At 37.6% G+C, this 17,168-nt stretch overlaps 1 protein-coding gene and 1 long non-coding RNA gene across 2 annotated transcripts; both read left to right on the top strand.

Moving 5' to 3' along the window:
• The first annotated feature begins 223 nt into the window (after positions 1 to 223).
• Positions 224 to 5,275, top strand: LOC113076107 (mucin-5AC-like). The gene is made up of 9 exons (XM_026248788.1): positions 224 to 256; positions 604 to 702; positions 953 to 1,091; positions 1,180 to 3,290; positions 3,507 to 3,704; positions 3,840 to 3,938; positions 4,239 to 4,377; positions 4,455 to 4,664; positions 4,978 to 5,275. The coding sequence occupies exons 1-9, from the start codon at positions 224 to 226 to the stop codon at positions 5,022 to 5,024; spliced, it is 3,075 nt and encodes a 1,024-aa protein (XP_026104573.1). The 3' UTR covers positions 5,025 to 5,275.
• Positions 5,276 to 16,535: 11,260 nt separating this feature from the next.
• On the top strand, positions 16,536 to 17,167 carry LOC113076110 (uncharacterized). Its single transcript, XR_003281107.1, has 3 exons — positions 16,536 to 16,617; positions 16,765 to 16,803; positions 17,090 to 17,167. It is a non-coding gene; the product is annotated as an uncharacterized LOC113076110 (long non-coding RNA).
• The last annotated feature ends 1 nt before the right edge of the window (position 17,168 follows it).

Below are 17,168 nucleotides of genomic sequence, written 5' to 3'. Positions count from 1 at the left end.
CCAACATAACCACCAACCAGACCCAAACAAGCCCTCCCAACATAACCACCAACTTGATCCAGACACTCCCTCCCAACATTACTGCCAACCTGACCCAGACACGGCCTCCCAATATTACCACAAACCCAACCCAGACACGCCCCTTCACTGTAACCAACATTATAACAACATCAGGCTCTAATACACAGTCACCAGTAAGTCCATTTTTGTTGTCCTGTTAAAAATGACAGTAACCATCCTGACTGTTAAAGCAAAAGTAATGTTTTATTATTATTATTATTACAGGACATCACTGGCAGGGATAACTGCAGGAGGGATAGGGCATGTTTCTCCGCTCCACCTTCCTGTAATCCAGGTGCAGAAGGTTCCTGCTATTTTCTCTCCACAAGAGGAGTGAGCGGAAATACAGATAATTTTACTTTTGAGCTCAGTGGCGAGACAGATGGTTACATTGGAGCAGGCCTCTCTCGTGACAACAGTGTAAGATATCAAATCAATTTGTTTCAACCGTGTTTCTTTTAATAGAATCTAACATTTAAGCACTGTAATTATGGTTTGTAAGTAAATATGGTTCCCTGACTAATTTACTCTTCAAATTATCAGGGTCAAGGAGCCACTGTCTATTCTTGTGCCAATATCAATGGTGCACTGAAGTTTTTCCGTTCCACACTGAACAATCAAAGACTGGCTCAGGATAACACAGTAAGGCCCTTTTCCAGAGAGACTTCTGTATAAATGATACTATGCCAATTTTTTGCATTTTAGGATGTTATTTTCAGTAAACAATACAGTATTATATGAAAACAGATAATAGTGCTATCCACACAGGTCTCAAAGTTTGCTTTTAAAATATGTGTAAATGTGCAATAATTGATTAAAGGCCATTCAAATATACTGTAACATTCTTAAATTTGACTTTCTCAGTAATAATAATATCTCTGTGTTGCTGCAGTTCATCCCTGGAAGTTTCCGTGGTTCAGTGAATAGAGGAAAGATTCAGTGCATTTTCAATGCTGCAGGTCTCAGCAGCATCACTCGTGCGGCAACCACAGACACTTATGTCTTCTTTGTAACAGGCAGTGTCTCAAATGGTGAGCGCAAAACTGATCATGTGGCATATATTTTTCAAATATTCTTTGTAGATGTAAATATTTCTCCTCCATTTATTCCCCTTTCCAGGTTCTCTGGATTCTCCAGTCACTAGACTGTCTACAAATGGTTCAGTGGACTTAAGCAACCCTAACAGCACAGATGTTTCAGTAATAACACCCACTACAGATTCCACCACTACAGCCCCAAACACCACCACACCTTATTCATCTGTAGCATTAAACACCACTACAGCCCCGAACACCACAGCACCTAATTCGTCTGTAGCATTAAACACCACTACAGCCCCGAACACCACAGTACCTAATTCGTCTGTAGCATTAAACACCACTACAGCCCCGAACACCACCGTACATAATTCCTCTGTAGCATTAAACACAACCTCAGCCCCGAACACCACATCAAATACCACTGTAGCATTAAACATCACTACCGCTCCGAACACCACCCCAGCTAATTCCTCTGTAGCATTAAACACCACTACAGCCCCGAACATCACCGTACCTAATTCCTCTGTAGCATTAAACACAACCTCAGCCCTGAATACCACATCATCTAATTCCACTGTAGCATTAAACACCACTACAGCCCCGAACACCACCGCACCTAATTCCTCTGTAGCATTAAACACCACTACAGCCCCGAACACCACCACATATAATTCCTCTGTTGCATTAAACACCACTACAGCCCCGAACATCACCGTACCTAATTCCTCTGTAGCATTAAACACAACCTCAGCCCTGAATACCACATCATCTAATTCCACTGTAGCATTAAACACCACTACAGCCCCGAACACCACCGCACCTAATTCCTCTGTAGCATTAAACACCACTACAGCCCCGAACACCACCACATATAATTCCTCTGTTGCATTAAACACCACTACAGCCCCGAACATCACCGTACCTAATTCCTCTGTAGCATTAAACACGACCTCAGCCCTGAATACCACATCATCTAATTCCACTGTAGCATTAAACACCACTACAGCCCCGAACACCACCGCACCTAATTCCTCTGAAACATTAAACACCACTTCAGCCCCGAATACCACATCATCTAATTCCACTGTAGCATTGAACACCACTACAGCCCCAAACACCACCACATCTAATTCCTCTCTAGCATTAAACACCACTAAACCCCCGAACACCACATCATCTAACTCCACTGTAGCATTAAACACCACTACAGTCCCGAAAACCACCACATCTAATTCCTCTGTAGCATTAAACACCACTTCAGCCCCGAATACCACATCATTTAATTCCACTGTAGCATTAAACACCACTACAGTACCGAACACCACCACATCTAATTCCTCTGTAGCATTAAACACCACTAAAGCCCCAAATACCACATCATCTAATTCCACTGTAGCATTAAACACCACTTCAGCCCCAAACACCACCACATCTAATTCCTTTGTAGCAATAAACACCACTAATGCCCCGAATACCACATCATCTAATTCCACTGTAGCATTAAACACCACTACAGCCCCAAACACCACCACATCTAATTCTTCTGTAGCATTAAATACCACTACAGCCCCGAACACCACCACATCTAATTCTTCTGTAGCATTAAACATCACTAAAGCCCCGAACACCACCGCATACAATTCCTCTGTAGCATTTAACACCACTAAAGCCCCGAACACCACCGCATCTAATTCCACTGTAGCATTAAACACCACTACATCTCCGAACACCACCGCACCTAATCTCTCTGTAGCATTTAACACCACTAAAGCCCCAAATACCACCGCATCTAATTCCACTGTAGCATTAAACACCACTACAGCCCCGAACACCACCGTACCTAATTCCTCTGTAGCATTTAACACCACTAAAGCCCCAAATACCACCACATCTAATTCCACTGTAGCATTAAACACCACTACAGCCCCGAACACCACCACATCTAATTCCACTGTAGCATTAAACACCACTAAACCCCCAAATACCACAACATCGAATTCCTCTGTAGCATTAAACACCACTACAGCCCCAAACACCACCACATCTAATTCTTCTGTAGCATTAAACACCACTAAAGCCCCGAACACCACCGCACCTAATTCCACTGCAACATCAAATTCCACTGCATCCTCAAATCCCACTGCATCTACTGCCTCTGGAGTATCTACAGCTAATAGTGGTACAACAAATGTAAGTGAGAACAGACTGGCGAGCCAGTTTTTTGTTCGTGTATATGATTGTGTTGCCTGTTGTGGTGAAGGTGAAGTAAATCCAATGTTGTCAAAAGCTATTGTGTTGTGTTGGATGGCAAATTGCTGTGACCTGATGAGTTCACTTAAGATTTTATACATTTCATAAATATTAATTTCATTACATTTCATGGTTAATGTGAATGTAACATTGCAGGAGAAAGTCACCAAGGACAACTGTAAGAAGGACAGGGCATGTTTCTCTACTCCAGCCAACTGTGATCCATCGAGCTCAAGTGGCTGCATTTTCGCCTCCACAAGAGTGGTGAATGGAAACTCAGATAACCTCACTTTTGAGCTCAGTGGGGAATCAAACGGTTACATCGCAGTTGGCCTGTCTCCAGACAAGAAGGAGGTCTGAAAAAGATCACATTTATTTCTCATATATGTCTCATATATGTAAAAAAAAAAAAAAAAAAAAAGAAGTAAATTCCCTTCGTAAAGAATGTGATTTTGGATTCTTAGACTTATTAACCTTTCCTTCTCATAGGGTGATGATGACACCGTCTACTCTTGTGCCAATGACAATGGTGTGGCGAAGTTCATTCGTGCCAGACTGAACAACTCCATTCTGACTCCAGATAAGACTGTAAGACTCTCTTTTACAGAGGATGTTTTTCATTACCAAGCTTTGCACAAAATATTCTGGACTACAGTGTGGCAATGAACAGCAACAGGGATGGCTTTAACATACAAAGTGTTTTGATACAACTATACAGTAGAACAGTAACAATGAAAAACAGTACCAATGCAATTTTATTCTACAGCAGTGAGTGAAAAAAAGTGCAACAGAGTAGAGCTAAAGGGTTTATAGAATGTGTGGAGGAAAACTTCACTTACTCTGACCTCTACTTTGCAGCAATAAATCTGTACTGGTTTTATCTTGCAGTTTAACCCTGGATCCTTCCGTGGCTCTGTGAACGGCACCAGGATTCAGTGCATTTTTGTAGCTGCAGGTCTCAGCACTAACACCCGTGCGGCAAACACAAATACTTTCCTCTTTTTCTTTACTGGCAACTTTACAAATGGTGAGAGCAACATTATGAACAAAGACTTAAAAGAGATTTCAGTTAGTAGCAAAATGTTAATATTTTCATTTCCACAGGCACTCTGGGGTCTCCAGTCACACGAATGTCTACAAATTCATCGGTTGATCTAACCAACACTAACAGCTCAGACGTTGCCATAATAACACCTAATACAAACACAGATAATACTGCCACTACTACCGTTTCTACTACTGTGACAACTACTACTAAAGCAAAACCTGCTACTACAGCTGGGAGCAATGCACTGCATCATGCTGCATCTCAGGGTAAGAACTCATCAGAGTAAAGACTTATAGCCTGACGAAATCTGCATTTTGAGAGAAAATCTCTAGTTTGTTAAAAAAAAAGAGTGAAACAAATGACTACTCTTTAGTTGCTAAATGCTCTTATTTGAAATGTATTGGTGCATAGTATTTGAACAACAGACTGAACAAGTGTACAATACAGGAAAGTTTCTGACCTCTATAGCTTATAGAAGTTGTATCGTTTTCAAGAGGCAGTTAGCTGAGCAAAAAGTTTATGATAAAACAATTAAAGTTCTTTTATAAATAGCTAAATTATTATTGAATTTTTTTTCAGCTGCTCTGGTAATTCTCTCAGGGATCCTTGCAGTGCTCCTGTTGTAAGGATGCTGCCGAGCACATTTGCTTTCTGAAACTGGTCGATGAGCACTGAACGCTTGATGAACCCAACACCAAAGTATATGTTATTCTGCATATTTATAACTGTGCAATAGTGCAACTCTGGGTACAATGAAGAAAGGAGCAAAAAATACGGGGAGAGGGGCATTACATCATTTATTTAATCTGAGTGTTTGTGTGAGAGAGATTGTGTTTATGAATGTTTTTTGCGAGTGTTAGTGTTTGTATTCTGATAATGTGATAACTATTTGTCTGAGCCATCATGTGGCTAAAATTATCTAAGAGAATTATTTTCAAATGTCTTAATTTATTTTTACTGTTGTCTCGATCTATTGATTGCCTGTAAGTTCTAAATGAAGACCTTTTTTTTTTTTATATGCATAATAAAATGTTCAAGTACAAAGAAAACAAACAAAAAAAACTGGTAGATCAGTGTTTGGACTAAGGGTTAAAGTGAGAAAGAACAAAGCTAAATCCACCAGCATGCATAGTCAGGATAGTAAATTAGTGGAAGACTTCCCATATTGTTGGTCAAAGGCTGAACGTGTAATCAAGCACTATGGTTTTTCAGAAGAAATTTATGACACTTGATAGAAGTTGAATTAGACACAACATGGACAGGTTGTGACATTCTCTCATGCTCAAAAACTATTAACACAACCACAAATCGATCAAATGTGTAGGGTAGAAGTTTCTAAATCACCATTTAGAGATTTACTTGATTAAAAGTCTCAAAGTATGTGATATTTATTGTACAAAAGTTATTTTTTTCTTCATCTTACACACTTAAGTATTTCCTTCATTCTATATGCACTTAAGTATAGATAGTAAAAGTACAAGGAAATGGAAAATAAGCACATAAATCTAAATAAAAATGTTCATACACAGCTTGAGTAGCAAAGTTTTGTTCAGTTTTAACTCTTTTTATCCATTTTGTATTTTGGATAAGAATAAGAAGCACTTCATCTGTAATTAGTGTCTTTCATTCCAACATATGAAAACATTCTTGGAATCTTCAGAAAAAGCATTTAGATGTATTTACACAGTTTAACGTATCGCAGAGGAGACATGGATGCATTTAATCTGCAGGTACAGATTGATAAATAATGTTTTGTTTTTAAAATAAAACGTTGACTACTGATATTTGAAATGATTTAAAACATGAACAAAATAGTCTATATGTGAAATTAAAACCGCCCGTAGGTGGCAACAAGAGACCGTTAATGAGTAAGTCATTGAACTTCAACTGATTAATTCAGGAACAAAGCATTTGCAAAAAAAAAGGTATTTAATTATTATTATTATTATTATTATTTTTTTTTTTACCGAAATATATTCCTTTTATGAACACGCAACAGCATTAATGACATATTTAACTTCCTGAAAAATAAAAATATATTTTCCCACCTCATGCATTAAATCCCTATAATTATATTATTTTTATTAAAATTCCTGTGGCTCAGTGGTAGAGCATTGTGTTAGAAGTGCAAAAAGTTGTGGGTTCAGTTCCAAGAGAACATATGTACTGGTAAAAAAAAATAATAAAAAAAAATAGCCTGGATGCAGTGTAAGTTGCTTTGGATAAAAGCATCTGCTATAATGGATAAATGTAAATTATTGGTCATTATTTTAAGATATGGGCATTATTAATCCTCTTATGGACACTATGGGAGCTCTCTGAATATGATAATAAAATGTATTTGTGATGAAATCCACATTCTCCTATTAATCAGATGACCCTCATACTAATTCAGTATTTGCAAATATAAAAATTACATAAAATCTCACACTTTTGCTATACTAAAGCATGAAATTGATGGCATTTTTTTTGTGACAACAACCTCATCATTTTTGATGTGGCATAACTTCAGAATAACTTCAGAATTTTAACTAAAATCAGTTTTCTTGATTGCTCTGAACATTTCAGACTGAGTTCAACAAACATAAAATTACTTATTCATAAACTTAAAAAAAATATAATAATTAAATTGTAGGCGTGACGGGGTAGAGACGAGGGTAATGGGGTTAAAGGTGGTAAAGGGACTGAAGAAACAAATACAGCTTAACATATAAATAGTTGTTGTTGTTGTTGTTTTTTTACTCAAATTCGCTGTAAGATTTTCTAAGATGTTCTATAAACACTGTTTTTCATTATATGACCAAGAAAGACAACAGATATAAATTGCAATTGAACTTTTATTAACCCAACTGCACGGAAAACAACATTATCATAGTATACTTTAGAAGATTATAAACTGACTGAATAGGTCATCAAAATGAAACATATAGCTTGTGTGTAATTCAATATCTGGCCCACACCTCTTTTAAGATCTCCACATGGAGAAACACATGGAGCACACAGGCTCTGGTTTTCCACCAACACACAACACCCCTGTACAGAGCATCCAGAAAGTATTCACAGCGCTTCACTTTCCCCATAATTTGTTGTTACAATCTTGTATCCTGTTTCTACTGATCATCCTTGAGATGAGATGAGTCCTTCTGTGGTAAATTGAGTTGATTGGACATGATTTGGAAAGGCAAGCACCTGTCTATATGAGGTCTAACAGTGCATGTCAGAGCAAAAACCAAGCCATGAAGTCCTAGGAATTGTCTGTAGACCTCCAAGACAGGATTGTATTGAGGCACAGATCTGGAGAAGGAGACAGGAAAGTTTCTGCAGCATGGAAGGTTGACAGAAGCCTGTAGTCTCTGTTACCCTTAATGGGAGAAGTTTGAAACATCAGGACTCCTCCTAGAGCTGGCCTCCTGGCCAAACTGAGCAGCTGATGGAGAAGGGCTTTAATTAGACTGGTGACCAAGTCTAATCATGTCACAATACACCCCATAGAGTCTGTGTAGTTGGAGTTGATCTGCTTTGAACACTACACACACACACACACACACACACACACACACACACACACACACACACACACACACACACACACACACACACACATATATATATATATATATATATATATATATATATATATATATATATATATATATATACACAGTACAGACCAAAAGTTTGGACACACCTTCTCATTCAAAGAATTTCCTTCATTTTCATGACTATGAAAATTGTAGATTCACACTGAAGGCATCAAAACTATGAATTAACACATGTGGAATTATATATGGAATTGTATACATAACAAATATGTCATATTGTAGGTTCTTCAAAGTAGCCACCTTTTGCTTTGATTACTGCTTTGCATACATTCTCTTGATGAGCTTCAAGAGCTAGTCACCTGAAATGGCCTTCCAACAGTCTTGAAGGAGTTCCCCGAGAGATGCTTAGCACTTGTTGGCCCTTCTGCCTTCTTTCTGCGGTCATATATATATATATATATATATATATATATATATATATATATATATATATATAGCATTAGCCTACAAAATATCTTATGCATGGCAATCCTTTAATGTTTAATATTTGGCATGTTTGTGTGCTGCTGTGCATTCCTGTGTTTAATAAGTAGCGTGTACGCTCTTTAAATGACAAAAAAACATTGCGCCAGACTTTAGACCGGGTTTGAGTTGGTCTATGGCGCAGTCTATTCTAAGCTTCTTAAAATAGAACAAACCTATTTTTTACACCAGCATGACCATGGGCACTAAAATGGGTGCAACATTCACAAATTAAACGAAGTGGCGCTGGACGGGAAAATGCGAGAAGCGGTGGACTGAAACTAGCAAACATTGCGTCGCATTGCGCCTGGAGATATATAGGGCCCATAGTGTGCTTCCTCACATGCTCCTGCTCTTCTGAGTCAGCAATTTGAGAATATTTACATTTAGGGTGAATACTGGTAGAGTGGGACAATGGGTAAAGTGGGACAGTTAAGCTTAATAATTTATATCTTTACATGGATATGTTTCTTTTACTACACTGAGCTCATCAGTAGCAAGTATGTGATAAAAAAATAAAAATAAAATAAAAATAAAAAAATTCTATGGCTATGACATCACTTCCGGGGTGTGACACATCATATTTACCAACCTTGCAGTGAACTGTGATGGTAAGTAAAATGACATAGCATTCTGGGGTAAATAATGTTAAGGTTATAAAAATAAAACAACTCATGGATCATTTGTAATTGTTACATATTTTGTTATAGGATGTAATGGTGAATCAGATTTTTTTTAAAATCACATTCATATTAATCTTCTTGTGGTTTTTTTATGCGATTTTGACACTGTCCCAGTTTGCCAATAGCATATTGTTAAATTGGGACAGGGTATTACTGGCAAACTGGGACAGCCATTCAAGTCATTCTAATGGAGGAATTGAGTTACCTTTTTATATGTCCCTCATACATTTAGTTAGTTAGCTAGATATTTCAACAAAGACTGACTTAAACTACGCCAGCTCTCACGCATTCACCGTGAGATACACGCAATTAACACTTTTAAAAAATAAAACAAAGCCTACTAAAAAAAAAAAAAAAAAAAGAAAAAAAAAAGAAAGATGGAGGGTACAAGCTCGGATGGCCAGGACATTTGCAATGTTTGTAAAGCCAAATTTGGTGATGCAAATGATCCAAAGAAGACAGAGGACTGGATCATGTGCATTGTTTGCGAGGACTGGTTCCATGAGACGTGTGGCGAGGAGAATGGCCTCATTAAAGATGGGGAGGCGTTCACTTGCACTGGATGTATAGACGTGTAGATTAACCTACAATGCAGAAATTAAATTAAGTCTATGTGCAATCAATTAATTCCTACAAGAAGAGATGTGAATGAAGGTTATTATTTTTTTATTATTATTTGTATGAAATAAATTTAACCCAATAAAAAAAAAAATTGTGGGCAGGCGAGGGAGGGGGTGGGTTGAATTTGCTGTACCTGCACCCCTTCTTAAAAAAAGTGATGTTTATATTATTGTTGTTGTTGTTTATATTGTAGTTTATATTGTTATTGTGTATTTAATTTATAAGGCCTACACTTGAATAACAACTGAATGTGTTTTAAGTGTCCCAGTTTTCCAATAAAGGTGTCCCAGTTTGACAGTAGCGCCTTGGGGTCATTGTGTGTTTAAGGAAGAGTCATCCATCCTGTGTTTAATGTTTCTTTCTTTTTTTTATTGTCTATAGTATAGTAGAGCTCCTAAGCTATTTAGAATAGTATCATATGAGCGGCTAAGACATTTGGATCATAATAAAAAAGTATGCAGAATATAAATTATCAGAAAGTGTCCCACTTTACCAGTATTCACCCTACATTTACATTCACATTCATAGTTTTTGGAACAGGGATTCTAGGCAAATAACTCAAAGAAAACTCAGAGAATAAGAAAAACATCTAAGAAGTGAACAGCAGTCGATGTAGAGGCAAATGGCAAAGAGGGGCAAAGATTTACTACATTGCTATAAATGCTTTCATGCATAAAAAAACAAAATGCAAATGACTGTTGATCTTGAGATGTTCATAAGAAGGGAAAGAAAAGACAAACCGAAACATGGCAGGTGCAGCAACATGCAGTATGACAGATCTAGACTGGAGAAATGGTCATAGGTCAGATTTAAGTAAAAATGTGGTACACATTTTAAGTAAACACAATTTAAGTAAAAATGTGGTACCACTGAATTTGAATACAAAAATAAATACAAATGTATTTCAGGAAGACTGTCCCTCAGTTTTCTCTCAGGAGAGGACAGCTGACAAACTGTTTGGTGGATTTTGCTATTGCTGTTTACACGTAATATTCAGTGAAAGCATGTCAACATGAACTTCATCCTTTGACTTGCTTCAGATGAAAGTGTCCACCGCAATTTCAATAGTATTAATATTTTGATATCATTCATCAATAAAAATTGAAGATCCAAGTTATTGTTATTTTTAGTGAAAATGTGTTAACTTGTTTGTTTGTTTTTGCTAGAAGATGCAAAATACTGTGTGTGTGTGTGTGTGTGTGTTTGCTCTTGTTTTTGTGTCATATCAGGACACAACTCTGTATAATGACATGGGTATGACACAGGTATTACAAGGAGAGGGTGACGTATGAGAACATAACCCATGTCCCCATTTTTCAAAACGCTTATAAATCATACAGAATGTTTTTTTTTGTTTTTTTTTTGGATAAAGTAAAAATGCACAAAGTTTCCTGCGAGAGTTAGGGTTAGGTGTAGGGCCATAGAATATACAGTTTGTACAGTATAACAACCATTACACCTATGGGATGAACACACTTTTCACGCACGTCCTGATTTTGCCAAGTCCGATGTGTTCCTAGGTCAACATATTTTGTTGACCCTGGAACAACCTTTTACTCCAAAAATATATTCTTAACCATATCCCTACACCTAAACCTAACCTTAACCATGAGTAATCCCTAAAATCAGAGGAAATGATAGATGAATGACACTGATGTACAAGCACCAAACACTGATTTTAAGCATAAACTTCACAAAATCTATAAACTGGTTCTTCAAATCTGATTGGTTAATCACAATGTTGTTCCAGGGTCAACAACGATGTTGTCCCAGGAACATGTCTCACTTGGTAAAATCAGGTTAGGCCACTTTTCACACAAACAAACCTGTGTGTGTGTAAACATTTTTCCATCACCAGTCAAAGTGAAAAGTGGGAGGGGAGACAGTATCATACGACTCTGATGTAAAATTAAACTAATGTGTTTATCTCAGGGAAAACATTCATTCAAACTTCCTCAAATGAAAGCAGAAAGAATCACAAACCACCTGAAATGAACATGAGGGATTTCTACAAGAGTCTGTGTTTTTTACTGGGTAAGTAAAACACAATCTGTTTAATATCTTAATAGCCTTCAGTCTGCTTTTACCTTCATCTTTCAGACAGAGAAACACTTAACAAAAGACCCTCAATTATAACTGAATGTGTTGTTCTTTTTTAATGTTATATAAATACCCTTAAACAATACACTTTTTATTGAGAAGCTAATTACATAAAACATTAATACATGATTTTAGAAGTCATACAGAATTTTACTCAACTGGCAAATATTTGAAAAGTATATATCTGTTTAATTTACAAAATACTAAGCATTATACTGTGTTTCTCATTTTAAGGCTTTTTCTCAGTTCAAACGAAGGCAGAAAAAGAAGGTGAGATTTTGTGAATTAAGCACTATTTCTTCTTTTGTTAGTGAGTTTATATCCAAACACATGGTGAAAACCCATGGACTTAAGTAGCTCAGCAGGGCTTTAAATAATTGTATCAGTTTTTCATTTGAACACATTCCAGTGAATGTAGCAACATGGGGAACCGCTGTTCAGTCGACAACGTATGACCAATACTGGTATGTCCAATATGCTTTGGATGGTTTGAGCAATATCTGTAGTTGAAAAATTAAGAGATTAATGTTTCCAGCAACCCAGTGTGAGTCTCTCTGATATATATATCCCAACCAACATGGCATCGCATCCACATGCAGCGGCTTCTCTCTGTCCCGACAGAACAGTGTTTTCTTGTTTTTTGTCTTGTGAGTCGCAGTGTTTTAGTAAGCTCACATACAGTCACGATTTTCTGCTCTATGTTGGCAGAACTGCATTTTTTACAGATAAACTCCACGCACATGGAACAGCTGCGGGATCTTGGCCTGCTACGAAGGCCTACACCATCACCGACCCCCATGACTGCATCTCGCACACAGCGGAGGTGCCACAAGCGGTGTGAGAGGAAGCAGAAGAGGGGTAAGCACGGAGGTATCTGGGCTAGGCTAACGGCTAAGCCACACAAGCCATCTATCCCCAGCAATCGGATGTAGTCCAGTTTACTGTCCAACGAGCGTACGAGCCAGTACGGCTAACGTACGCTCGTTGGACAATAAACTGGACTACATCCGATTACTACGTTCAACTCAGAGGACCGTAGGAGACCGTTGTGTTTTTGTGCTCACAGAAACATGACTCAGCAACAGTGTTCCAGACAGCGCTATTCAGCTCAACCAGCTGACGTGCTATCGAGCGGACAGAGCTCCTGTCGCGGAAGTAAAAACCAGTGGTGGCGGATTTGTGTTTACATCAATGACGCGTGGTGCCACGATACTGTTGTAGAGAAACAATGCTCACCCCTGGTGGAGTTTATGATTATTAACCCTCCTGTTACCCTCAAATCTGATAAAATTTGTTACCCACTGGGGTCAGTAATTTAAACCTCCAGAATGTGATAGTTTTTTTTTTTTTTTTTTTTACAAAGGTTTGTGTCTCAGGTAATTTATGTCTTTGTTGATTACTTAAATAGGCTTTTAAGTTGACATCCACATCCTAGTGTGTATACAAGGAACACAATTAAGGCAAGAGAAAGAAGAGCCGTGAGTGGCTTGCAGATCTAAACCATAAAATCTGATGAATGTGAGGGCCATGGACCGTCCAGCTGCTTTGCAGATGTCCTGTATGACACATTTGACAAAGAGGCCTTGGAGGTTGCCATACTTTGGTTCGAGTGAGCCTTGACTCCCAGTGGTGAGGGAAGATCAGAGGACTCAAGGTTTTAGGATAGCATCCTGATCAACCACTTCTTCTGGCCGGAGGCCTCAGCCTCAGTGCACTGCAGAGGAAACATGTAACCAGAGGGTGTCTGCCCACTGAATGGCCACCAAGAGGGGCGCGGAAGACTGTAATGGCTGCCACGTAGACCCTCAGGGTAGAGTGGGTCAAACGGCTTGAAGTTTTTTTTTTATAAAATATTATATATGTAAAATTATAATGAACATTATATAATTATTACAAGTTATAGTGATTTAAAAAAAAATCTGTGTGAAATTTTTATATTTCTTAAGTTTTATACAGTTAAAAGAGCCTGGAGTCAAATTGACCCCAAAGAACACCGATGCTACAAAATGTGTAAAGGACATTGAAAAATTATCAGCAGTTTAAGTTTATGTTTACAGAGGTGTCCCCATTAAATTAATTAAATCTGAAGATTTTTTTTAATAATGTATTTACAGACGTTAAATATTGAATGGGGTCAAATAGGAGGGTTAAGTGCTGGCCGTTCTATCTGCGAGGGAATATACTGCCATACTGGTCATCTCAGTTTACATTCCCCCGAACAACTTTAACAGCAACAGGAATGACCCACTAAAAGAACTGTCCCAGCACATCAGTGAGCAGCAGACAGCACACCCTGATGCTTTTCTCATCATAGCTGGGGATTTCAACCATGTAGTTTTAAAGAATTTGTTTCCAAAAATACACCAACAGATTAACTTTCCAACACGAGGTAATAACATTTTGGACTTTGTTTACACCACACAGTCCTCTGCATCACAGGTGATCCCACTCACACATCACACAGTTTCTTCAGTCTGCTGTCATCAGGGAGGAGAATGCAGAGTCTCCAGGCCAGGACCAGCAGACTGAAGGACAGCTTCATCCAGCAGGCTTTCCAGCCTTGCCTCCCCGTTTGCCCCAGGCACAACTGAACTATGACCCCCCCCCCCCCCCCACACACACACACACACACAGATCCCACATCCACAGGACCTAACCACCCCCCTCTCCCCACTAATACACGATGACATGCACCAGTCACTTTGTGCAGCATTGGTCTGTTCACACCCTCATTCACCATGGAACTGGCGTCATTCTACCACCTCATCAATCAGTTAAATAAAATAACTGCTCTTGAGCCCTTTGTCAATTTAATCGAACTGAATAAGCTTTTTTTGCACTAAAAATCTTTTATCTGCACTGTTTGTTTACTTCACTTATATGCACTCTATCTGCCATGTGCCTTGCGCTGCTTTATTTAACTTGATTTTATATTTTATTATACGTTATTTTTACATTCCCTTATTGTATAGTTGTATCTACATTTTATATTTGATCTAGATTTTTAGGTTCTACTGTTAATGTTATCTGTATGCACCTGGGGTCTGAGAGTAACACAATTTCGAATCTCTGTATGTATGTACTCTACATGTGGAAGAATTGGCAATAAAGGAGTCTTGACTTGACTTGACTTGATATATTCAGATTCTGGTCAGTAGCTTCATCCACATACAGGGGATTTGTTATGTGGGGAGCAGGGGGGCTCTGTATTTTCAGGCTTTCGAGGGTAGAGCTGAAGATCTTTGCCCGAACCTGATGGGACCCGATGAGACCCTATGTGTTCGGTCGGGTTCGGGCTTAATTTATATCATCTTACACGTGCTCGGGCTTGCGCTCCGGTTTGCTCGGTAAACGAGCGGTCATGTGATTTGTTTTGATTAGCGTGAGAAAGATGCGAAAATGGATGCTGAGTAGGTGAAACAGAGGCTTGCGATTACGTTTTGGTTGCACCAGCAACTAAAGCAAAGTCTGAGGTGTGGAAAAGTTTGACCATGTCTATAATGAGAATAATGAGTGAATAATGAGGCACCATCAGGGAGCGCAGGAATGCACTGAAGACATCTAAAGTGGACTCAATCATTTTCCTCTAAAAAAAAATGTAAGCTTAGCCTAATCTCTGTGAGTAAAGGACTTTTAATGCCCAATTATGGCAAAGTCACCTAACAGCAAGTGAGAGAAAGACAACGATAGACACAGAAAAATACAATGTATCAGATGGAACAACTATTCAAATCACCAAGAACATAGTATAGACAGCTGTAGTAAGATGTTTTTTTTTTTTTTTTGTCCAATGATGAATTATATTGTGTTTCACAATGTATTCTGTAAATTGACTCAATGTATGTTAACTATAGAAGCTCCAGATGAACCCAAAGACCTTTAGTCCATGATTTCCACTCCATCAGTCTGGCCGCTGATCATTTTCAAGTTGTTTTGTGTGTATTAAAATGATCTCAGGCAGGATGTAAATCGGGAGCTCCACACACAATAAATTTGCCTGAGTAAAATTTATTGAAATTGAAGAAAATGTTAATCTATACCAGATAACATTTGGTCCCTCTCTAAAAATAATAAGTTACTCTTATATTTGTTATATTTGACTCTATTTTTTTTTCATTGATTACACAAGTTTTTTTACACAATTTATCCCATTGCTTTTAATTCAGATGTTCTATATTGATTTTATTATACTTTACCATAATAATTTTTCTCATTCAGTATAAACTACTTGAATGATTACAGAAAAGTGCCTCGTACAAGAAAACACAACATTACAAACGTCATTGTTATGTTGATTCAACATTTATTTAGATTATTCCTTTTAGGAGATAATGTTAATTAAAAAAAAAAAAAAAAAAAAAAAAAACGAAACTCATGGATGGATGCTGACACGCATGACAAAAAAAAAAAAACTTAATAATAATAATTATAATTCTGAAATACTAGTCTTATCTACCCAAGTTTTTTGTGCTAATGAAAAACAACCCAGAAAAAAAAAAAGTATTTACATTTTACCAGATTTGTTTAGTAAATCAGCCTTGACCTATGATGTGTGAAATATATTCAGTGAGCATCCAGTCAGAATGTCCTAAAGGTGGAGACTCAAGAGAAATACAAATAAAAAGAGGGATGAAGAAGAGAGAGCAGAAGGGGAAAATCACACCCTTGTCATATCTGACCATCACAGATATCTGGTCATTGGTCTTTAGAAAACAAGATGGAGGGACTCTCTTATCTGTTCTTACTTTTGGGTGAGTAAAAATGACACACATCAATCAAATGATGTACATTTATAGATGCTGTTTAACTATTTGTTTATGGAAATATTTTAATAATCAAATGCAAAATAATATTGATTTATCCCAGAAAGCAATATAAATATTGTGTTTTTGTAACAGGTGTCTTTTCCATTCAGGGGAGTTCAGAAAACTTGGAAGGTAAAAAAGTAGTAACTAAAGTCCCATTAGTTAACATACTTAACATTAACCAAAAAAACAACTTATAGTATTTTTTAATCTCTGTTAATGTTGGTAATAAAATACAACTGCTTATAGTTAGTTTGTGTAGGTGTAGATCCATTACAAATATTACCTTTAGATTTGAATGTAGGAGGAAATAGAAATTGAGTGTTTTCATTTGGAATTTAACATTTAAAAGCAAATGGAATGTACAGAAACTTTACACATTTGAGTCTTGACCCTCAGTTTTTCTAAATGTTTTTAGAGAATTTGGCATTGAAAGGAACGGCTGTACAGTCGAGCACATTTTACACTTCTGGAGCTGCACAGGCCATCGACGGCAT

This window comes from Carassius auratus, unplaced genomic scaffold (assembly GCF_003368295.1).
Source record: "Carassius auratus strain Wakin unplaced genomic scaffold, ASM336829v1 scaf_tig00018794, whole genome shotgun sequence".
In the NCBI taxonomy this organism is placed as follows: Eukaryota; Metazoa; Chordata; class Actinopteri; order Cypriniformes; family Cyprinidae; genus Carassius; species Carassius auratus.
Note: the sequence above shows the minus strand (reverse complement) of the source record. Positions and strands in the feature narration are given on the sequence as shown.

Bases quoted from the DNA above. Each gene is read 5' to 3' on its own strand.
- LOC113076107 (XM_026248788.1), top strand. From the start codon at position 224: ATGACAGTAACCATCCTGACTGTTAAAGCAAAA. The intron at 1,092-1,179 runs GTGAGCGCAAAA...TCCCCTTTCCAG, and splicing joins AACAGGCAGTGTCTCAAATG to GTTCTCTGGATTCTCCAGTC. The intron at 3,705-3,839 runs GTCTGAAAAAGA...TCCTTCTCATAG, and splicing joins TGTCTCCAGACAAGAAGGAG to GGTGATGATGACACCGTCTA.